This window comes from Lagenorhynchus albirostris, chromosome 16 (assembly GCF_949774975.1).
Source record: "Lagenorhynchus albirostris chromosome 16, mLagAlb1.1, whole genome shotgun sequence".
Lineage (NCBI taxonomy): Eukaryota > Metazoa > Chordata > Mammalia > Artiodactyla > Delphinidae > Lagenorhynchus > Lagenorhynchus albirostris.
This window is the reverse complement of record NC_083110.1, coordinates 77,987,485-78,011,033: the sequence shown is the minus strand read 5'-3', so window position 1 is coordinate 78,011,033 and position 23,549 is coordinate 77,987,485. Positions and strand designations below refer to the sequence as shown.

Genomic DNA, 23,549 nt, shown 5'->3' with positions numbered 1-23,549 from the left:
ATTATCTTCCAATCTTCATGTGAAATGTATATTCTGATGCTAAGTCATCTGTGATAAATTATAATAATTATATAAATTATAATAATTTATAATTTATTTATTTATGAGTTCTTTGGGAAGTAGACCAAAGAACTCCAGCTCCATGTTAAATGTTCCGGGTCTGCTGTTGGAGGAAGGTTTCGAAAACCAGTCCCCACTGCTGTGGGGACTCATGCCGGGTCCCTCTGCTCCATCCCAAAAGCATCTGCCTGCTGGGTGAGGAGCTGCGTGGATTTTTCCAGGGCTCTTGTGTCAACATCTTGATCTCGACGTGCCCCCAGCAGAAGGTGCTGGCTGACCCAGCCCAGCCAAGAGTGGCAGTTTTATACTTTTGCCATTTTCTGCCACCATGCCTGCATTCATTTTGGCAATTCCGTTGTTTGTCTCATTATTCAGAGCTGAGATCTGCCAGAGTCAAAGCCTGAGCTTTTGATTCAAAGGTTCCAAGAGTTTTATTTCCTTTTAATTAAGCAATTGATCTTGGCATTCTGCTTGCAGGAAACTCCCTCTTAGCGACCCAAGTAGAGCACAGTGTTTGCGAAGTGCGTTACGACATTTTAGATTCAGCTTAAAGTATCCTTCATCCCCTTCCTACTTGTAATTAACTTATGGGGAACGAAGGTTAGAAGAGGCAGCTGGTGGTGGAGGTGCCCGGAGGGTGCTTCAGGGGTGGGACAGGTCACTGGTTGCGTAACCTCAGACAAGCCACCCTGAGCCATAAGTTCTTCAACCGCAAAAAGATGAGGCATCGTTTGGCATTGTTGTTCCTAACATCCTGTACAGCTCCCTTGCTTTACTTCTCTACATGCCCCTGTGAAGTCCTACAGACAGGTTTCCAGCTCTATGATTTGATGGCAAAGTAAAATTGCTGTTGTAAGTGTGCCCTTGGAATTATTTTTGTCACCTTGCCCACAAAGGCAAGGCGCTTTAAGCGCAAACGTCTTCTTAAAACACACGGTGGTGTTGGTGACCAGAGATCTTGTTCTTAAGAATCAATGGGTCCATGAGGCAGCACCCGCTGCCCCCGCCACCGAGGTGCCAGGTGCCAGCCACCAGCTTGTCTGCTCACCAGAAAACCCTGATGTTGCATGAAATTAAAAAGAGGCTGATCTTAGTTACCCCCCATAATGGAAGGTGAACCTCAGAGCCCAGAGCAAGGCTGTTTATTTAATGAGCTCTCTCTGCGGTAAAGGGAACTTCCTTTGAAATCCTCGCCCCTCTGTGTGAAGCTACAAGAGGATGGTTCTGTTCCTATCCACGTCCGGAGTGTTGCTGAGACCCTGCTTCCCCCTTTCCCACAGTCACGAGCTATAAACGGCCCTCTCCTTTCAGCTGAAGCCTGCAGGAACGGCGTGCAGGGACTCTAGCAACTCCTGCGACCTCCCGGAGTTCTGCACGGGAGCCAGTCCTCACTGCCCGGCCAACGTGTACCTGCACGACGGGCACCCGTGTCAGGGAGTGGATGGCTACTGCTACAACGGCATCTGCCAGACCCACGAGCAGCAGTGCATCACCCTCTGGGGACCAGGTATGTGGCCACCACCACCTGGGTGCAGAGGGCCAGGGCGCCCACTCTCTGTTCCCATGAGCATCCCTCCCGGAGCGCGCTTTCGAAAAAGCTTCCTTCTGTTCAGCTGGAGCGATTGGCTCTCTGGTGGGACTGGGGCCCTGCCAGGTACTGGGCACGCAGAAGTGGGTGCTGCCCAGAGCCTGCCCCAAGGAGCTCGGTCCAGTCCAGGCAGAGATGTGTGAGCACCTACTGTGTGCCCGTGGGGTGACAGGGATAAACCAGCCAGGACCCCTGCCCTCAGACAGCTTAACAGGGAGTTGGGCAGACAGACGGCAGAACTTCCCACCACTGCCCTGACTGTGTTAGTGCTTCTTAGAGCCCAAGCAAGGACCCCAACCAAGGGCAGAGGGTGCTGGAGAGAAAGTCAGTGCTGCTGGAGGGCCGGGGGCTGCCTTGGGAAGGCCCAGGGCAGACCTGATGTGTGAGTCTGTGATGGGGAAGGATGTGCAGAGGGGTAGCCCAGAGTGGGAGGCCCGGGCTCCAGAGGAAGAACACGGAGACAGATGTTTAAGGGCCCTGAACACCTTTGAGGTTCTTTTCAAGTTTTTTTTTTTAATTTATTTATTTTGTTTTATTTATTTTTGGCTGCGTTGGGTCTTCGTTGCTGCGCGTGGGCTTTCTCTAGTTGCGGCGAGAGGGGGCTACTCTTCGTTGCGGTGCGCGGGCCTCTCACTGTGGTGGCTTCTCTTGTTGCGGAGCACAGGCTATAGGCATGCAGGCTTCAGTAGTTGTGGCTTGCAGGCTCAGTAGTTGTGGCTCATGGGCTCTAGAACGCAAGCTCAGAAGTTGTGGCGCACAGGCTTAGCTGCTCCGTGGCATGTGGGATCTCCCCAGACCAGAGCTCGAATCGTGTCCCCTGCATTGGCAGGTGGATTCGTAACCACTGCGCCACCAGGGAAGCTCCCCTTTCTGGTTCTTGAAGGTAGAGTGACAGACACGTGTGTCCCAGGAAAAGCACCCAGGTGGGAAGGTGGCCAGGAAGCGGCCGCTGCGTGATTGGATCCCTTAGAGACTGTTCACCACTTCCCGGGCATGGGCCGCTGGGCCTGGGCTCCGTATGGTTTGGCCCTTGTAACTCTCCCGTGACCCCTGAGGGAGGGACAATGACTACAGCTTTATGGAAGGCAAAGCTCAGACTCAGAGGCTGGAAGTTATTTCCCAACGTCATGAGGCTGGGATTTGAACCCAGGTCCTTGTGGCCCAGAGCCCAGGTGTAGTTCTCACACTGTGCCGTCACCCCGAAGAGCCAGTGATCGGACGTCCCACAGGTGCTCTAGAATTAAGTGGATGCACAGATGTGAAACGGGGAAGACTGAGTCCCCTGTGTCTCTCTCTCCTCCACTGCCCCGTCTTCTGGGGCCGGAGATCCAGGGCCTGGTGGGCAGCCCAGGGCATGGGCTTGTCACCCCAGGGTTGGCCGCTTGTCTCCTGCGTTGAGGATTCTGGCGGTGAATCCCACAGGGTGTTTTCCAAGACTGTGGCCCCAACTGTCTTGTCATTCTTCTCCCTCTTCCCGTTGGTGGCAGGGTGACCTCAGTTCTGGCCAGGGGCCCCAGCTGTGGCAAGGGCACTGTGACCAGCCGGGCCCAGGCAGAGGGCCAGGGAAGCCCAGGCTCTGCAGGGGAGAGAAGTCCGATACGGGCCTTTGTCAGTCTTTATGGTGAGGTTTTGGGTCTAGGGGTGATGAAGGAAGTAAACGAGGGCGGAAAACAATGACTAAACCTCAGAGCTTGGGTTTTCAGTGTGACGTGAAAGCCATGACCCAAGCGTGGAGAACGGGGCAGATGTTTCTTGGGGCTGGGGCCAGTCATGGAGCCCAGTCACCACCCCCCAAAGCCAAAGATGCCCTTGTGCGCTGGGAACTTTCTGAGGGAGCAGAGAGAGCAGCCTGGATGCAGCAACAAGGGCTAACACAGCCTCCATTTATCCCATTCTCTGGAGAGTTCTTCCAGTGCCTCAGGTTTCACGGATGTGCTTGGGCAGGTGGAAGGAGAAGCTGGTGGTGCCTGGAGCCTTAGTGCTTTGTCCTTGGGCCCTGGCCTCCTCCCTGGCTAGGCAGGAGGGCCCAGGCAAGGCAGGGCTTACAGCTTCCAAAGCTTCTCAATGACAAGCACAAAGTAGTCACTCACTGTACACACGTCACATGGTTGTATGGGCTCTGAGTGGCGTAGTGACTTCAGACACCTTTTAGCCAAGTGGGGTCACTTTGGGACAGTGACTCGTGCTGCAGGCCAAAGCTTCATGGCCTGAAGCATCCCTAGTGGCCGTCCCTTCCCAGCCTTTCTCCGGACTCGGTAATCTCCCCTTCTCGAGTTACAAGGGATCTTATGACACTCCCTTCCAAGGAGCATTCCGTGGCCAGAGCACACACAGCACTTGGAGCTGTTGGAGTGAAATGTGGTCTTTGGTGCCCTGCTGGATTAGGGCGTCTGGCCCCAGTTCCAGAGTGAGTCAGATGGAGCCCCGCCGTCCTCTCTGAGCTCCCACCACCGAGTGACTCAGCTGGCTACGCGCCTTTGATTCACGGTGACCGAGGCTGGTATTCATTATCTCATCCGATTAGTCCTTCTCGAGCTGCCTGACCAGAGACAGACCCAGACAGGCGGACAAACTGACAGCATGACTCACAGGCTGAGCTTTTCAAAAGCAGTGGAGTTACCTGCGTGGAACCCTCGACATCCTTGTGAGTGAGGGTGGGGACCCCGGGGACCGCACCACCCCCAGAGCAGGGGCTGCCTCCCCGGGGCTCCGGGCCGGCCCCTTCTCTCCCCTCCCATCCTCACCCTGGTGACTGAGGACGCTTTTGCCCGGGCGACGGTGGGCTTGCCATGAGGGGGCCATGGCACATAGACTAAAACGTCTCTGACGTCAGAAATTCCGAGTTCCTGGAAACAACCAGCACGGGGACCAGGCTTGGGGAGCCCCTCAGGCTGGTGACTTCCTGGGGTTCTGTCTACCTCGGCCAACCCCTTCTTAGTTCTTGCAATCACCGCACAGACTTCCTCGGGAGAGCAGAGAATTTAGTGCCACCACCAGCTGTGGCACTGGTACAGTGGCCCTCTGTACCAGGGGGCTTCTTGGAAGGGCCTTCACCCACCCCCTTTGCAAATGTGGTGTGTTCCTTTCCTTATATCAGTGTGGCAGCCTCACTGTCAGGTTCAAGGGCACCATGTGAGTTTCCTGTGTGTGCTCTAACTCAGTGGCTTACGACAACACGAATTTATCATCTTCTAGTTCTTGGGGTCAGACGTCCTAAAATCAAGATGCTGGCAGGGCAGCGTTACCTTGGGAGGCTCTAGGGGAAAATCTGTCTCCTGGCCTTTTCCAGCTTTGAGAGGCCGCCTGCAGCTCCTTGGCCCCTGGCCCCTTCACCCACCTTCAAGGCCAGCAGCACAGAATCTTCAAATCTCTGTCTCTCTCTGACTCCTGCTTTTGTGGTCAAATTTCCTTCTCTGACTCTGACCCTCCCTCCTCCTTCTGGTAAGGACCCTTGTGATTATATTGGACCAGATCACCCAGCATCGTCTCCCCATCTCAAGATCCGTAACTTAATCATGTCTTCAAAGTCCTTTCTGCCAAGTAAGGTCACGTAGTCACAGGTTCCAAGGATTAGGGCATGGACCCCTTTGGGGGGCCATTTTCCGGCTACCATAGGCAGTGAACAGACCACTTATTGGCAGGGTGACCTTCAGCAGGTTACTCAACCTTGTTGTACCCCGTCTGTAAAGTGGGGAGAGTAATACGTCTACCGCACGGGTGTATCATTGCCCTCCAACATAGCTTATTATCTATTTCGTATATGTGAGTACATTACATGTATATATCACATGCAGTGGCATGCAGCTTGCGCAGTGCCTGGGGCCGTGCGGAGGGCTGAGATCTGATGGGAAGAGAGAGGGGGCTCAGCCTGGGGTGAAAGGGGTAGGGGAGCCAAGCAGGAAGGCTCCAAGCCGAGGTTGCCTTGGAGTGGTCATTGCCAGGGTGGGAGAGGCGGGGACTTCCTGCGTGTGGAACAGCAAGGGCTAAGGTGCACAGGAACGGGGGGCCATCTCAGGGAACTGCGGTCACTTCTGCTTGTCCAGAGCTTGGGCTGTGACCTGGAGCGCAGAGAACCCCGTCTGCTACCCCCTTCTCTCATTTGCTAACGGTTCAACGACGTCCTGCTATTGTGAGATGCTGACCAAGAGCCCTGGTCTGCCAGAGTGACGTACTTCCCACAGTCCCAGTGCACTCTTACCTGGACCTCTGCAGTAGAGTCGGGATGTGACTGTCACAGTTCCAGGGGCAGAGGTCACTTCCTCGGCCAGGTCCCGGCCAGCTAGATGTGCCAGGCTGAGAGCAGCGTATTGCTGTGTTACAGTGGTTGCTTTGAATTAGCTTTTCATGTTTCGGAAGAGGAAAACTTATTGTTAAGGATACATTTGCAATCTTTCATTTCCCATCCTTTAGCAAACGCTCTGGGATCAGGGCCACATTTGCTTTGGGGTCATTTCTGACCCCCTGTGAAGACAGTAACTCATAAATCTAGGAGTCGCCGAGCTCTTGCTCTGCCGGCCCTCGCCATTGGCAACTTGGCCAGAATCCTCCGTTACACTCAGGAAGTCAGTTAGTTACTCACTCCCCAAATCTGGCTACCCAAACACTGACCAGATGAAGCCCTTCCTTCCAGCTAACTATTCCCTTTTGAGATGGACTTTTCTCAATCCAGCATTATATTTCAATAAAATAATCCTGCTTCCAAATCTTTCTACAAATAAATGATAGAAAATTCAAAACATATGCCTGCAACTCGTAACTGGCAAAGTCATATACTTTTAGACTACCTTTTGGGACTTTTGTTCATCCACTTGTTTTCCTAGTTATTATTGTTGATGATATTCTTGCTGGCCCGGAGTTGACTTTTTTTTTTTTCTCCATGATTTTTCTTCCACAAATCTTGCATCTCAAGACTATCTGGTGATGTCAAACCCATAAACGTTATGTGCAACTCACACCGTACCTTGTATTTAGCCCTCTGTCCACTTCAGTCTTAATAGCCACAAAGATTTTCTGTCAGCGTGACATGACCTTTATTCCTTCCAAAACACAGCTGGATATGTTTCTTCAGGCACAAAATTTATTTTTGCCAACGTCATTTATCCAAACCACTAGCATGATCGCTGAAAACGGTTGGAAATTAATCTTACAGATAACTGTGTGTCTAGCATCACAAAACAGTCCGCATCGAGGAAGTCCTGAAATATCTTAGTTCTATCCATTTTATCACTCACCAGAAAATAGTGTCACCTGATTGATGCAGTGTGAGCGGGCCAGACGATTTTTACGGGCATCTTCAGTGTTTATCTGCCAGGCTAGTTCAAATGAGTTTGCTTTATGACGACATACCTGGAGCAGTACAGTTACTAATTATCCACAACTCTGGTGGCTACAGATGGGAAGAAAAGGGATTTTTGCCAAGAGTCGTAATGTTTAGGAGGCAGGGAAGTCTCCTTTTTGTCCCACTGTGCGAGAAAGAAATGATAGAATGTGTTTGCTTGGACTTCATTTTCCGATGGACGTGAAGGTCAATGTGGAAGAGCAAGACAGAGGGAGAATTATGGGGAGAACAAGCAGACTTCAGTTGCTGTGAAGATGCCTTTGTCTGTGGACATTAGTGACAGGGGTTGGGGAAACTAGTGATGGGGGAGAAGCTGAGGTGACTGAATTGGGGACGTGCATTTGCATAACGGACGTGCATTTTTAAGGAAAAGATTAGATCAAGTAAATTGTGGGCTTAGTACAAGATGTCATCATCTCTCTTTCAAAAGACATAATGACATCGGGAACTCCCAAAGTACAATTATAAATATAATTGTTATATAACTCTGAAGATAAACCTGGTAATTAAATTCCATCGCTTCTTATAGAATTAGAAAATACGGTACGATGTCAAAATTCCCTCTGAAAGGCTAAATTTCATCTTTTGATAACGGCAGAACATCTAAGAGCTCCGTTATTAAGAATTCAAAGGCTGTAAATTGATATAGTGGTGATAAGAAAACTTGTCACTTTTTTTCATGAGACAGACACGAAGTCTCTCGTCTTCATGAAGACAGACACCTTTAAGTGCAGCAGATTTGAAGCCAGATCTGTACCTTTATAACGTCTTACAAGTGGATAGAAGTCATTTACACCTTTTAGATTATTGACCCTTCTGTCTCTAAGATAGACGCCAGCTGGCTGCTCACACACAGAAGCCACGCGAAACGCTTGGCTGGACCCTCCTCCGCTGTCCTTCCTGGCACCAGCAGGTCCTGACAGCCAGGGCACTCAGGGTTTGCATCTTCTAGTCTGTTTCCTATAATGATGTTTTCTTTTATTGCAAGAGCTGTCCCTGCTCCCGAGGTCAGCACGGAACCCCCTTTCTGGTTTCCTTGCTTATAGGATTTCTTACTTTGTCTAAACTTTGAGGGAATGACAGTTTTCCTTTCCAGGAAGTAAAATGTCTGTCTTTTTGTGACTTTATATCTTCTTTCCTCTTAAGACAGCACGGTAATACTTCATGTGATGTAAATGAATAAGTGAACACCCAGAGTCACAGAAAAGGCAGACCAGGAGACAGTGTTCATTTACCCAAGATGCTTTGTTCTACGGAAACCACAACTGACTTCCTCTGGGGAGGCCGGCGGAGACAGGATGTGCTTTCCCTATATTGCTTTCCCTGTGGTTTTCACTCGTTCGTTCTTGGAACACACCTGCTCTGTGCAGGCCTGAGGCACCATCTCAGTCCACAGGGGTTTTTACAGTGAGGCAGGAGCCTCGAGACATCACAAAAGGCAAAAGCAAGTGTGATAGATGCAAAGAGGGGACATCCCACCAGGATAAATGAGAGCAGCAGGGTCCCCGGGCTCGAGGGAAGGTGGTGATGGAGGGAGACCCTGAAGGACTCAGCCAGTGATGGCTAGTAACACAGCAGCCCAGGCCCCTCATCCAACCAGCTCGAGCAGCTGGGTTCCAAGGAAGATGCTGTTGCACCCGGCTTTGGTCATGTATCCATCATGACCCAGTCTTATGACCGGTGGCGTGGCACACTCGATGGGCCAGACTTGAATTTCATGCCCATCCCTTTGGCATTTGTTGGGAACGTTAACCCTACCTGAACCCTATAAAATAGGTTTCCCATAAGAAAAAAGGTTTTGTTCCTAGGAAAAGGGATATGGGAGAGGTATTAGACAAAACAAACAATTGAATAATCACAAGCCTTCTACTCTGCACCTCCTTATCACAGATCTCTACGATTGCTCCAAACCACCAGAGGAAACACGCACACACGCACACACACACACACACACAGGCTCTCCTATAAAGAGAGGTTACCTCCTAGGAAGGGCATGGCCAGTGGGCCGCTGGTGGTACCAGGTGGGGCTGAGCAGTGCCCAACCTCTATCTGGGAGCTTGCTGGCCCCAGGAGGTGGCCCGAAACCCTGCGTGACAGTGTCCTACAGCTTGAAATTGGAGGTGAGGCAGCAATAGGGCATATTGTGGTCTGGATCAAGTTTCAACTGCTTATATACTTCTTCATTTATTTTAAGTTTCATTTAGTAAACCCCTTGGTCTTTAAACATCATGTTTCTCATGCAAGATTTCTCATCCCAACATGGAGACTTGCGGGTAAGAAAATGTTAACTGGATGAGAATGGGCATTGTAAGTGGGGTTCCGCCGCATCCTTCTCTCACTTCTGTCACTCACCTCCCCCATGCCATCGAAACAACAGCAGTTTCCGAGTATTGATGAAAGTTGATCGAAGTTGATGAAACTTTTCAATCCCTAAGTACTTGAGGATGGAGATGCAAACGAGCTTACGCATCAAGGTTAACCATGAATTACCCATCATAGTGTACTTTCCCTTAATCCTTCAGATAAAAGAATGAAGGAATTATGTGACAAGGGATCAGGTATGCATTCTGGTCTTTGATTTCAGAGATATCTATCTAGCCTATCCCTAAGCATATGCAGCCGATGAAATCATGACCCGCTACTCATCCAGATGTGAGTTTCCTTTGCCACATTGTAGCCAGCAGTGTCATTGCTATGCCCCGCTGATGACATGTCCTGCCGATACATCAATAGTAGAGTGTGATGTGGCATCTCCTACTCCCTTGAGTTTTGGATAAGAGCTGAAATGAACAAAACTCTTGGAAATAGACAGTTACTGCTTTCTTGCAAGAGACAGAAAGTTAACCCTCAGAACCCTGCGTTGTTCAAGCCACTGGGCAAATTAATACCAGAGTGGAGTAAATTTTACTGGTCAGACCCCACTCAGCTTCGTTTCTTTATGGACTGACTGCTACTGCATGCCGTGCCCAGCACAGTAACTAATAGTGGGGATGCCCAACAAATGGCATGTTAGTGAGCAAAACGTTCCCATTCATCTAAAGCGTGTCTCTTGGTTTAAGGGCAAGGAAAGGAATTACAGGGAAGACACTCTTTGTTCCCAGAGTTCAATGGAATAAAAAGGAGTCAAACTCAAGTGTCTTTCCTTGAGGTCTCCCACTGCCTCTTTCAAAATGGTGCTCAGCATCTGCGTGGTGTGATGAGGTTCTGGAGGACCAGCCCAGCCTGGTTGGCGGGGGGCCCAGAATGAGCACAGGACTCAGGGAAGCGGGAGCCTCACTCACTGAAACAAGTAAGGAGGAGATGGAGGCAGGGAAGCTGAGATCCTTGAGCGATGACTGTACTTTGTATTTAATATACAAAGTATGTACAGAACCTCCCAGGGTTTCCGACGAGGAGATTTTCTTTCTTCCCTCTCATTTCCCAAGGAGGGTCCAGGAGTTCCTCACCCAGTCACTCAGCAGCCTTCATTGGCTTCCCGTGATGTGCTAGGCACTGGGGACACCCCTCTGTGAAGGAAACAGGTGTGAAGCCCTTACTGACACCATCCTGAACTATTACGGTGTTAAAACACGGCAAGTGTTGCAAACAAGGTCAGCTCCAAGGAGCTCCCCTCCCCTCACATCCTTAATGTTCAGGGGCTAAGCTGTCCCCTTCCCCATGATCAATGGCCATCCTCAGTGTAACTCAGGTTTACTGAGAGCCTGGGGGACTCACTGAACCTCAGGTCAGGTGCTGTCCTTGTCCCCGTCATAGAAATGAGGGAACAGAGTCTCAAAAGTTCCCATAACTTGACCAGGGTCTCCTAGTGTGTAGGGTTGACACCAGATCAGCCCATTATTGTGAGTCCCAAAGCCCCGGCTCTTCCAATGCTGCAGCACGGCCACCGATTGTAGAAATCAAACAGGAGGAGGCCTTTCAAAAGGAATTGAGACTTGATAAACGTTTGCTTTTTTTTTCTTAGATTCCGTACATGCGCAAACATAAAACAGTTTTCCCAAAAGATTTGGCATCGGAAAGAATGGTTTAACTACTGACCTCTTTTTTTAAACGTATTTTATTGAAGTAGGGTTGACTTACAGTGTTGTGTTAATTTCTACTGTACAGCAAAATGAATCAGTTATACATATATATTCTTTTCATGTTCTTTTCCATTATGGTTTATTACAGGATATTGAATATAGTTCCCTGTGCTCTACAGTAGGACCTTGTTGTTTATTCATTCTCTATATAATAGTTTGTAGGTGCTAACTCCAAACTCTCAATCCATCCCTCCCCCATGCCCCCTCCTTACTGGCAACCACAAGTCTGTTCTCTATGTCTGTGAGTCTGTTCCTGTTTCGTAGATAGATTCATTGGTGTCGTATTTTAGATTCCACATATAAGTGATATCTTATGGTATTTGTCTTTCTCTGTCTGACTTGCTTCACTTAGTACGACAATCTCTAGGCCCATCCATGTTGCTGCAAATGACATCATTTCATTCTTTTTTATGGCTGAGTAGCACTAACCTCTTAAGCTCTCCGTCGTGTCTTTTGAATCCAGTCCAGCTGAGAAAGCACGTTGGACCTCGTGAACCTCTATCAGTGCTGGCTTAGAGGCTCATTGAGGTCAACTGACAAAATTGGTTTTGAGAAAAGACAAGAACATTTATCACTTGTTTAATTATTATTCCTAGGGTGTGCCTTCCTGCCTCTACTTTTTTTTTTCTGGTAAAAGAGCTTTGAAAAGCTCACTTTGGCAAGCAACAGGATGGGTGATTAGGTTGTGGAGATCATGAATATACAGCCACTGAGCAAATAGAAAAAAGTAAAATCAAAAGACTCACTGTTGGGTGAGTGGGTGCTTATGCCTAAAAATAAGATTCCCCTTGACAGCATCACAACAGAATAAAAGGGTCAGCATCAAAATAAGCTGTGGGGCTTCCCTGGTGGCGCAGTGGTTGAGAGTCCGCCTGCCGAGGCGGGGGGCGCAGGTTCGTGCCCCGGTACAGGAGGATCCCACGGGCCGCGGAGCGGCTGGGCCTGTGGGCTGTGGCCGTTGGGCCTGCGCGTCTGGAGCCTGTGCTCCACAGCAGAAGAGGCCATGGCGGTGAGAGACCCGCGTACCGCAAAAAATAAATAAATAAGCTGTGAATGAAGGGAGTGTGCTGTGGAAAACAAAGACTTTTTTTAACCATTTTATGGAGTTACGATTGACATACAAAAAGTTGTATGTATTTAGTGTGTACACCTTGATGAGCTTGGTGGTAAGTGTACACCTGTGAAACCATCCCCACGATCCATGCTGTAACCGTATCCACCACCTCCTACATATTCCTCCCACCCTCTTTATTATTTACTATTATTTCTGTGTGTATGTGATGAGAACACTAAACATAAGATTCACCCTCTTAGCAAATTTTTAAATATACAGTGTTAGCAACTATGAGTACAGTAGATCGCTAGAATTTATTCATTTTGCATAACTGAAACTTTGCACACTTTGATTGATACCTCCCCATTCCCCCCAGTCCCTGGCAATGACCATTCTACTCTCTGTTTCTATGGGTTCAACTTTTTTAGATTCCACGATCATGCAGTGTTTGTCTTTCTGTATCTGACTTATTTCACTCAGCATCATGTCCTCCAGGTTCATCCATGCTGTCACAAATGGTAGGATTTCCTTCTTTTTAAAGGCTGAATAATATTCCCTTGTACATATATACTAGCATTTTCTTTATTCATTCATCTGTCAGTGGACACTTAGGCCTTCTCTGTGGCTTGGCTCTTGTGAATAATGTTGCAATGAACATGAGAGTTCAGGTGTCTCTTTGAGATCCTGATTTCAATTCCTTTCGATATTTACCCAGAAGTTGAACTGGTCATCATACGATAGTTCTACTGTTAATTTTTTGAGGAACCTCCATACTGTCTTTTGCAGTGGCTGTATATATTCTCACCAACAATGTATGAGGGTTTCCTTTTCTCCACATCCTAACACTTATCTTTTTTTTTTTTTTTGATAACAGCCACCATAATTGGCATGAGGTGATAGCTCATTGTTTTCATGTGTATTTCCCTAATGTGTAGTGATGTCGTCCATTTGAATGTCCTCTTTGGAGAAATGTCTTAACAGTTCTTTTGCCCATTTTTTAATCTCGTTAGGACAGAGACTTGTGTCCAGTTCAGGGAAATGCCCTATGGGAGGAGTTTGGGAGACTCTCTTAAATGGTTTTTAAAAAGAACAGAGAATGGGAAAATAAGAGGTCCGGGAGGGGGGCAACTTAGTGCAGAGGTCAAGGGCTGAACCTGTTGCTGGTCTCGACTGCTGCAGGGGTTTTGTTTGGTTTGATTTGTCTGCTTGTTTGTTTGTTTAATGAGATGCTGAACGTGTCTGATGAGGAATCAGGTTGCAGAAAGATGGACGTTGTAGTAATAAGAACACCACCTGGTCCCTGGGAGGAGGCGAGCATTGCCCATCATGACACTGTCACCTTGGAAGGCGCGCGGAGCCTCCCCAGAGCAGGGTGCAGAGAAGGGCAGGGGGCAGAGCTGGGCTTGGGGAAGTTGGCATCCTGGCTGATGTGAGAGGAAAAGCCCAGACAGGACACCGGTGTGGGCAGGAAGGCAGTCCCGGGGCACCACACAGGGCACAGCTTATCTGAAGAATGGAGAACATTTTCCTGAATTTCTCACGTAGTCTTCAACAGATACCACTATGATAGGATTCGAGAGCCCTCAGAACCTTGGCAACGCAAACCCCAGGTACATGTTCTCTCGTTCCTTGACCGGAAGACGTGCTAAAAATGGCCATTTCCTGAGCTCTCTGGCTCCACGCCCCTCTGTACCGGGCACTGTCCTGCTGTGTAAAAAGACCATCAGATTTTATGCCTCCGTGGCCTCTGAGAGCAGTCTCTGCCTTGCAAACGCAGCATTCGTCGAAGCCAGTGCTTGCTCCAGTAGGGAGCTTCGTGGGGCTGGAAACGTGGTGTAAGACCTCCGCGTTGCTCGTTCTCGCTCTCTCTCTTTGCTCCTTCACATTAGTCATCATTATTCCTTGGAACCTGCTTTAACTTGCATTTTCTCACCGGAGTCGTGTGGGAGTTGTTCAAGAGAGCAAGCCTCCCCTTCCCCCGCAGCCGGCCAGCCACCCGCTTTGGGGTTGGGTCGGGTGCGGCCCCAGAGCCAGGCCTCATCTCTGGAGAGGCCGCACGTGCCATGGGCCCGGTTAGCAGCCCTCCAGAAGAGGGAGTGACGAAATGCATGCTTTGCTGTGAGCTGAGGGGGGCTTGTATCAGGCATCAGCGAAGATGCCAGGTGTGATTTCTCGGGACGCTGAACATATCTTCCCTTAACCTGAAAGCCTCGTGCTGTTCCAAGAAAAATGTTCAAAACACTTGCAGGTGGTGAAAGTGCTGCTTTGCTTCTGTTTCAGGTGCTAAACCTGCCCCCGGGATCTGCTTCGAGAGAGTCAACTCTGCAGGCGACCCTTACGGCAACTGCGGCAAAGACTCCAAGAGCTCCTTCGCCAAGTGCGAGATGAGGTGGGGTCCGCCTCCTGACCGCACCGTGCCTTTGAGCTTCCCAGATCACTTAGGGCTGCTTCCAGACATTCCCTCTTTGAGCACTGTCTGTTCTTGCCTTTCCAGAGATGCTAAATGTGGAAAAATCCAGTGTCAAGGAGGTGCCAGCCGACCAGTCATCGGTACAAATGCCGTTTCCATAGAAACGAATATCCCCCTGCAGGAAGGAGGTCGGATTCTGTGCCGTGGGACCCACGTGTACTTGGGCGATGACATGCCGGACCCAGGGCTTGTGCTTGCCGGCACAAAGTGTGCAGATGGAAAAGTAAGACCCATATGCTCCCTTGCATCACAAATGTAAGTCTGGAAGGGGGCCCACTGAGAAACGTCCTGTTGGAGAACTGAGTTACAGGGCTGGTTTGTTTTCCTAATTCCGCTTCTCAGAATGTTGCCTCTGAAATTCCGTTCTTTGCACCTAGAAGAAAAAGTCAATAAATCCTAGATCCTGGTCTGACCATTGAGATGCAGATTTGGGAAAATCAAGCTTGTTTTCTCAGCTCTTTAGTGTTAATAAGTCATGTCTACACTCTGGATGTTATGAGAGTTTCCAGCCAGGAAATTACGCTGGAAGGAAACACAGCAGCATATTATATTGTTTTTGGAAATGTGGTTTGGGTTTTTGGCACGGTGGGGACTTGTTCTCACCTGGACAGAATGGGAAGTCAGATGTAGTTTCAGAGACCCCCATACAGGGACAGGAGAGGGGAAGAGATAGGATAAGCTTAAAGCCAAAGGGTGTTCTTTTGGAGATCAGGCGGAAAGGTAGACTGAGATACTGGGGGTTGGGGGGCGGGCAGTTAGAAATAAAGTCCAAAACGAAAAAAAAATTTTTTGAGATTTTTATGTTCTGCCACATTGTTTTTTCCCACCAAACTTTCTCATCGGACTGAATGATAGCAAGTTAATAAAACACTTTAGGAAAGAAGATGCTTTTATTAGGCTCCTCCTTTTCAAAATGATTATGAAATCATTACTGACGTGGAAGTCACAGAGCAGAAAGGAAAGGTGCTGAGTCATCTCCTGTAGCAGAGTCCCTGTATGGGGGTCTCTGAAACTACATCTGACTTCCCAATCTGTCCAGGTGAGAACAAGTCCCCACCAGGACAGGAGTTCCCTCCACTCCACCCCCTCCCCCTTGCCCCATACACCACAAATGCTTTTATCCTTAAGGCAACAGGATGATAAGTGAAACATGTTATACATTCTGGGTGTCTCCTTAACCACACCCATTCGCTTATATTCAAGCCTTGACATTAGACTGACACCATTTAAACTGTGGTCTGAACAGCTAAGGCCAGGTGCATCTGAACACTGAAATTCCAAGGACTCCATTTATCAGTGAGCTTTTCCCTTCATGTGCAGGATTCAATGTGCTTTGATCTCCTGCCTGCAGAACACTAGTTCTTTGAAAGCTGTCCTTAGCCTAGCCCGTGGGTTGGGGGAGGGCAGCACGCATATGCTGTGATTCTGCCTGGGGTCCTGCTGTGTTCATTGCAACCCCAGACGATTTCCTTTCTTAGCTGGCATGTGACAGTCCCCTCGGCCAAGATTCCCACCAGCCCTGAGAGCTGCTTGGACCAGCCCGTTTTTTCAAAGGGCGTTAATCTTGCCTCAGATAAACTGCTGGGGTCAGATGGTGAATGTCTCATAGGAAGGTCCTATTTGATTAAAAATGCTTCTGTAATCTAAAAATTAGACTTTCCTCCCTTTGACTCCACTAATTTGTAACATCTTACGGGAGATAAAGAACCTGATCCCTTGAGTCTGGACTATATTATGCACCTTTGAAATAAGACTAAACTCTTTCGACCAGCCCAGTACCATTTAGCAAATCGCTGCTTCTGCAGAGGCTTGAGAAATACAAGGGAAGCGTCTGTTTTACTCTGCTGAGCATTTCTGTTGATGGTTTATGTCATCGACGATAGTACTTGTCAGTCGGTATTTTGGAAAATTTCCCATATTTTAATATCTCCCTTACCAGATTCAAGGATTCTTGGAGTCTTTGAGTCTGCACAGGGCCAGGTGAAGGACTGGTCTCTTTTGTTCTCTCCTACATCTTTTAATGGAGGGGGAAATGCTGCAGTATGTAGATTTCATTGCAAGCTCTAAGCAAAAGTCATGAGAAAGTCAGTTACCCTAATTGCAGGATTGACCAAAACCATATAAAATGCCATGAAGATAGACGACTTCCATAGTGTCCACATTGATGTGAGTCTTGAAATGGGCTGAGTGTGGAGGGCAGGCGTCAGGATCCATGTCTGTGTCCGAGGCAAAGTGCATTATTCATATTAACTGAGAGATGGTCTTCCCCAAGCTTTCCTTTGCTTTCTCTTCTTTTTTTTTCTTTTTTTTAAAAATTTTTATTGGAGTATAGTTGATTTACAATGTTTTGTTAGTTTCAGGTGTACAGCAAAGTGAATCAGTTATACATATATCCACTCTTGCTTAGATTCTTTTCTCATATAGGTCATTACAGAGTATTGAGTAGAGTTCCCTGTGCTATACAGTAGGTTCTTGTTAGTTATCTACTTTATATATAGTAATGTGTATATGTCAGTCCCAATCTCCCAATTTATCTCTCTCCGCCTTAACCCCTGGTAACCATGTTTGTTTTCTACATCTGTGACTCTATTTCTATTTTGTAGGTGAGTTCATTTGTACCCTTTTTTTAGATTCCACATATAAACAATATCATATGATATTTGTCTTTCTCTGTCTGACTTCATTCAATACGACAGTCTCTAGGTTCATCATGTTTCTGCAAGTGGCATTATTTTGTTCTTTTATATGGCTGGGTAACATTCCATTGTATGTATGTACCACATCTTCTTTATCCATTCCTCTGTTCTTAAAAATACAGCTAGATGCATGTGCGTGTGGTTGTAGACAGACTGAGATATTTGCTGTGTTTCCCTCCTCTCCAGATTTGCCTCAATCGTCGGTGTCAGAACGTAAGTGTCTTCGGTGTTCACGAATGTGCGGTGCAATGCCACGGCAGAGGGGTGAGTAGGTGAACTGCCTTTGTATAGCCGGCCCACAGCAAGTTCAGCACTAAATCATTCCTCTGTAAAGGATTTTTGCCACCCATAACTTTGTAAAAATATAGCAGTCAGTGTCTCCTCAATATTTTCTTCTGAAGACATTCATTTTCTTTGACCTTTACATAGCATAAGAAATGGGATTTTTATTTAACAAAGAAAATCAGATTGAGTGATAATTATCTTTTAAATTAACATTCTGGATTTTTTTTAAAGGGAACTTTGTCATCTTCAAAGTAATTTTAACATTAACCTTCCGTCATGAAGAGTTTTGCATTAGCGTTTCAAACAGAGCTGTCCCTCCTACAGCCAACATTCAGAATATGTGTCTGAATTGAAATACTTCCAAAAGGAATTAAAACAAAGAAGACAGGACATACCGACCACATGTTCTTGAAATCACATACAATGGGTGTCAAGTAAAGAAGGCTGTTATTTTAGTTCAGAGAATTTTGGTGGGGGGGGAAGAGGATTCTAATTTTTTAAAACCTAGTTTATTTTTTCTGATGGGCTTAATTATTTCCAGTGGAATCATATTAATCTTGACTAGCTATGCCAGTGGTTCATTCGTTTTTCTGAAACCTTTTCTACAGATATTGTGCTCCAAATTCTATTTTTAAAATAGACACTCACCAATGATTGTAACATAGAATTACGGAGGTTTGCATAAAATTACTCTTGTGCTGTAACCATAAAGGATTGCAGTGTCACCTCAGATGGGTTTGTTGATGGTGAGTGTAGCTGACTGTCAATATAAAATGGAATCTTTTAATGTCTCCACTGGATCATAGATTTCTTTCTAACGGCTGGAAGAAATGACCTAGCGCAGCCTTACTATTTAGCTGATGAAGCAGTCCAGGCCCCGGTGGGGATAGTGACACGTCCAAGGTTACATGACCAGTTAGTAGCAAGGCTGTGTCAGGGACCCTGGACTCCTCCCTCTCCAACATCCACACACTGGAGAGGCCATGACTTGGGAACAAGTAAGGACCCCGGTCCTTCCCTCGCGAGGCCGGGCTCACCAGCAGCGCCTCCAAGTGGGGTGTTAGGGCTGTAATCTCTGCCACAAGCTGCCAGGAGGGCACATGACTGTGATTTGCAGCAGGAGAGACCAGGGCGGGCAGGACAGTGCCTGAGCCCCAGGGAGTCGTACCTCAGCAGCAGCATCTCTGAGGAAACAGGCAGGACACGCAGACTCAAGGCAACGTGGGCTGTGCTGCACGGTAGTTACTTCTGCTTAGCGTCAGCTTCATAGAAACACGCTTTCTCACTTACCGCAGGCTTTCCTGACTGTTGGCCTTCTTGTTGGAAGCATCTGGGGCAGGTGGTTGATTCAGAAAACAAGAGTCAGGGAAACATCGCAAGTGAGAGAAATGCCCGGAACATTTATCGTGTCTTAAAATATAAAAGTGTGTGTTTGGCTTCATCCCGCATCCGTAGCTCGGCCCTGACTTCAGTACACAAATTATCCAAAGTGCGCCATCTGTGACGTACCGTTGGTTTCTCTAAGCGGAAGGGAGACACTCAACGAGCAACCTTCCTGTCTTTTGCGGCTTTTCCTGATCCTTTGTCAGTTGTTCCGCCCATTCCAAGTTTGCCCAAAGTTCTTTTTAGTGACTTGCATTTATCCGGCGTTCCCAAAGCGTTCAGCCTCATTGTCATAGAAATAATTCTCTCTTGTTTTCACACTCGTACTCCACTGGTTCCGGTAGTAGTTCAGCAAATTCCATGTGTGACAGCCTCCCCGAGCCTGCCGTCTGAAGGTGCCCAGGGCTGTCGGGCCCGTGATGCCCAAGGGCATGGATTCCGTGTCCCTGAAGCAGGGGCCGCTCCTTACCACGGAGCGGGCTTCTCATCTCGGCCAGATCAGGAGGGTTTCCTGGATTTAAAAAGAGGGACATGGAGATTGAGAAGAAAAGGGGTTGAAAGGAGTGGGCGAGCCCTAACTGTCTCCATCCTTCTCTCAGTAGCTGCTGATGTTACAGCAGCACATTATGTTAATCCGCAGCCTCGGGCTCTGGGCTCACCTGTGTGGTGCTGGGTTTAGGGTTTATCCTCACAGCCGCATGTACGGAGTCTGACTGTATCGGTGGGATGGGGGCTCTGACCACAGGGCCTTTGCTTTGCTCTCGGGCTCAATTAGGGCTCAGAGACTTAGCGCTGCCCCAGGGGGACGTGCGTCCTAACCCTGCTTCCCTCTTGGTGTCTTTCTCCTCTGCTGCCCGAAAGGTGTGTAACAATAGGAAGAACTGTCACTGCGAGGCCCACTGGGCCCCTCCCTTCTGTGACAAGTTTGGCTTTGGAGGAAGCAAGGACAGCGGCCCCATCCGGCAAGCAGGTTAGTGGTGACGGCGCGTCCCAGGGAGTGGGCTGAGCTCCTGGGGGCAGTGGGAAGCCAGGCCCTTGGGGGATCCTTCCAAGCAAGACTGAGGGCTCACCAGCCGTCGGGCGGGTGCACAGCCGCAAACCCAGTGAGGACCCCACGCAGACCTCACACAGCCCGAGGCCTCTCTGTTTCCAGACACTCTCTAGTCGTTGCCTCATCTTTGCAGAGACTCGTCGCTCTGCTTTACTCAGAGGCTGAGTTCGCCGGGTCTTAGCCTGTGACATTTTCTTAGCTAAGGCCATTCTACCGCAGGCTGCCAAGTGGGTATGAACTTCATTGTCGGATCAAAGGAATTTGTCAAGGCCAGCCTCTGTGTACGAGGGCTAAGAGGTGTGAAGTCAAATGCCTTTTAAAGCTCTTGCTAGAAAGACCCCCTCCTCTTCATAAAGGGACGGGTCCCAGCAGCAGCAGCAGAGATAGCAACGGTTTCTCTTTGCTGAGCTGCTGTTACCTGCCCTGCTTCACGTTTTATATGCATTAGCTCATCGAATCCTTACAAAAGTTGGCATTATTCTTTTTTCCTTACAAGGGACCCGAGGCTCAGGGAAGTTAAGTAACTTTCACAGAGTCACACAGCTAATGAGGCACAGTCTACCCGTGAAGAAGCCCCTAAGGGTGGCTGTGCTGGGACTCTCAGTTCTTTCCTCCTCAAAGACGTTGAGAAGTGGTCTGCTAGCGCAGGACCGTCTTCTCGGAGCTCTTGTCAGCCAGTTAAGGGGCAGGCCTGAGTGATGCCCACTTTAAAGTGAAAGTGCAGAGAGCCCACCGCGAGCCGGGGGTGGGGGAGGGGGGTGTGGGCAGGCAGGAATGTCGCGAGCCCACTGGTGCTGCCACCTCGGTGCCCACCTGAGCCCCTGGACGCTCAGACGGTGGCTAACGCCGCTACGGAGGACGTCATACGTCCTGAGTCCCGCTGTGACTAGAAGGGTTGAATCTGTGGCTTGGCTACTGTTTCCATGACAACAGACACAACACTGCTGAACAGGACCAGGCAGGGGGCACAGGGCCAGGAGGGAGAGACCCTCTGAGCAGGCACATCTGGAGAAACAGTGCTGTGAGGAGTGGAGGTGAGCTCCTGGGCACCCTTCTGCTCAGGGATGGACGTGTCTCAACCCTGCTCCCGAGACCGGCCCCGCAGCAAGTGGAAAAAGGGCCCCAAGGTCTTTCCTCTTAGCACACATCCATCCCAGGGGGTAATAAGCCAGGCCTGGCCCAGCGTCCCCGCCTTGATGGCTGGCCTCTTGCTGCAACGTAGTCAATTTTCTAATTGGCCATCAAGAGGTTATTGTTAAAACAATAGCATTTTAGTTTTTAATGCATCGGGGACCCTGCCACCTGTTCCATCCTCCGCATTCACGTGAGCCAGATGGCACTCGAGGAATTGCACAGGATGGCGGGAGACAGGCCACGTGCTCTGGGTCCCTCTTTGGTGTGGACACCAGGGGGACTCAGGTTTCGGGGTTTCCTAAACTTGGGGCGAACCCACAGAGTTGCCAGTTCTTCGTTGTACCAAGTAAGAATATTTTAAAAATGGAAACGACTGAAGAGCCGGACTCATCCACCATTGCCGTCGTATCATAAAAGAAAGTAAGTTTACACTCCTCCCCCCGAAACACCTACAAAAGAGGGGCCACGAGAAGCCGGCTGATGGCTGCACGGGGCATAGCTGCGCCCTGGGCCTCAGTGCCCCAGCCCACCTGCCTGCCTGCGGCCCAGAAGTTCGTGACGCAAGTATTTCTCCAGCATCTGCTGGGCACCAGCCGCTCCTCCTGGTCCTGGAAGACGCTCGGTGGGCACAGCACGGACGAGAAGCTGTGATGGGCGGGGTGACAGTGAGACTCAGGAAGGTGGGCCACGGGACGGAGGGGACACAGGGCAGGCTCGATGGGACGCGGCGCCTGCACTGGATGCGGGGATGGCACTGCCTGGGGTTCTGGCTTGAGCGGCTCGTGGAGACAGGCAGCCTGGGGGGCAGGGGGAGCAAGCTCAGTGTGCGGCCCAGTCAGCGTTTGACTGATGACTCATCAATTTAAGACGTAGGGATTTGGAAGCATGGAACTAGAAAGTATGGCCGAAGCATGTTGCTGCCCACTTTTTAATGAGCTGTGTTACGAGACAACAGAATCCTCACCAGAGGCACCTGCGACTGCCAGCCCACTGCCTCGAAAGAGGGACATCTGGGCCAGGAGACCAGAGCAAGGCTTTTCCAGTAACACTTACAAGTGAATCAAGACGGTCCCGTGTTGATTGTCTGCCTTAGACTCAGACACATCCCTCTTAGGACTTGTCAGCTGGGGACGAAGTCCAGAAACAGAGAGGGTGTGAAGGCTTTCTCCCCCCGGGTAGGAGCTGCTGCTACTCTGGTTCCCAGCCAGCTGGATGTCGTGGTTGGAGATGGGGTGGGAGAGCCCTGGTGACGGAAGCCACCTCCACAGCTGTCACCAGCAGCCCGGAAGGACTGCAGGGCACCTACCAGGGGGCACACAGACTGATGGCTGCTAGCAGGAGAACAGAGACAAATGAATTGAGGCCTGTGCTCTCAAGGAACTCACCGCCCTGGTGAAACTGCAAATACGGCTCCTCCAAATCCGGGCATTTAGAGCCCTCCCCAGACGGCCCTTGACCACAGCTGCAGTTAGAAACCAGCGGGATGGTTTGATTTTCCCTTCCTTTCCACACCCTTGAGGAGTCTTCGTGTCTCTGCACTAAACAAAATGGGATCCTATCACAGAAAGGGGGGATGTTTCCTTAGATAAAATAAACAGCATCCTCCCAGAGAAAGGGGTTTGCCCCCCCTCACAGGCTGCGTTTTTAAGTCCCTAACATAACGAAACAGAACCCAAGGGCATTTAAACTGAGTTTGCTTTTTCACCTTCTAATTTGATGATATCCAGAAGTAAGGTCTTGGTCTAAAATAAAAAATACAAAAAACAAAAATAAAACAGACGCCAACACCAAAGAATGAGAGAAGGAAAGAGCCTGCGGGAGCATATTTGTAATGGGGGCTGGGAAGATTTCAGGTTGGGGACCACTTTAATTCTGATGGGATTCCAGTGACAGCTCCCTGTTACTTTCGCCACCATTCCCCTGCTGTTGTCATGCCTGGGGGGCCCGTGTGACCAGGGAGATGGTCCCACTGGCCAGACTGGATTCCCATTTAGCAAGTTCCAGACTTGTCAGAAATGAATACTGACAGGGCAGGTTGCACCTCAGACACGACCTGTGAAGTGACACTGATTTATCAGTGCACCATCCAGGGATTTACTCACTCCATTTCTGGTCCTTCCTTCAAAGTTCATTTTGCCGTAAGTGTCACAGTTTGATACTCCCCATCTTTTAGTCATATGCCTCCTTCTCTGAGTCAAATGTGCTTTGTTTCAGGTAACCAAGGTTTAACGATAGGAATTCTGGTGACCATCCTGTGTCTTCTTGCTGCTGGATTTGTGGTTTATCTCAAAAGGAAGACATTGATACGACTGCTGTTTACAGATAAGAAAACCACCATTGAAAAGCTAAGGTACCCTGGGTTAGGGTCTTCTTTTCAAGAAATGGCATTTGAAAGAATGTGCAATGGGCTG

At 49.0% G+C, this 23,549-nt stretch overlaps 1 protein-coding gene across 1 annotated transcript in view; it reads left to right on the top strand.

Moving 5' to 3' along the window:
• The window catches only part of ADAM12 (ADAM metallopeptidase domain 12), a 389,351-nt gene that overhangs the window by 327,738 nt on the left and 38,064 nt on the right, over positions 1-23,549 (top strand). The window contains exons 14-19 of the mRNA XM_060125655.1: positions 1,372-1,567; positions 14,400-14,508; positions 14,614-14,812; positions 17,472-17,549; positions 19,815-19,923; positions 23,353-23,488. Of these exons, the coding sequence (XP_059981638.1) occupies positions 1,372-1,567; positions 14,400-14,508; positions 14,614-14,812; positions 17,472-17,549; positions 19,815-19,923; positions 23,353-23,488 (827 nt within the window). The remainder of the gene's footprint in view (positions 1-1,371; positions 1,568-14,399; positions 14,509-14,613; positions 14,813-17,471; positions 17,550-19,814; positions 19,924-23,352; positions 23,489-23,549) is intronic.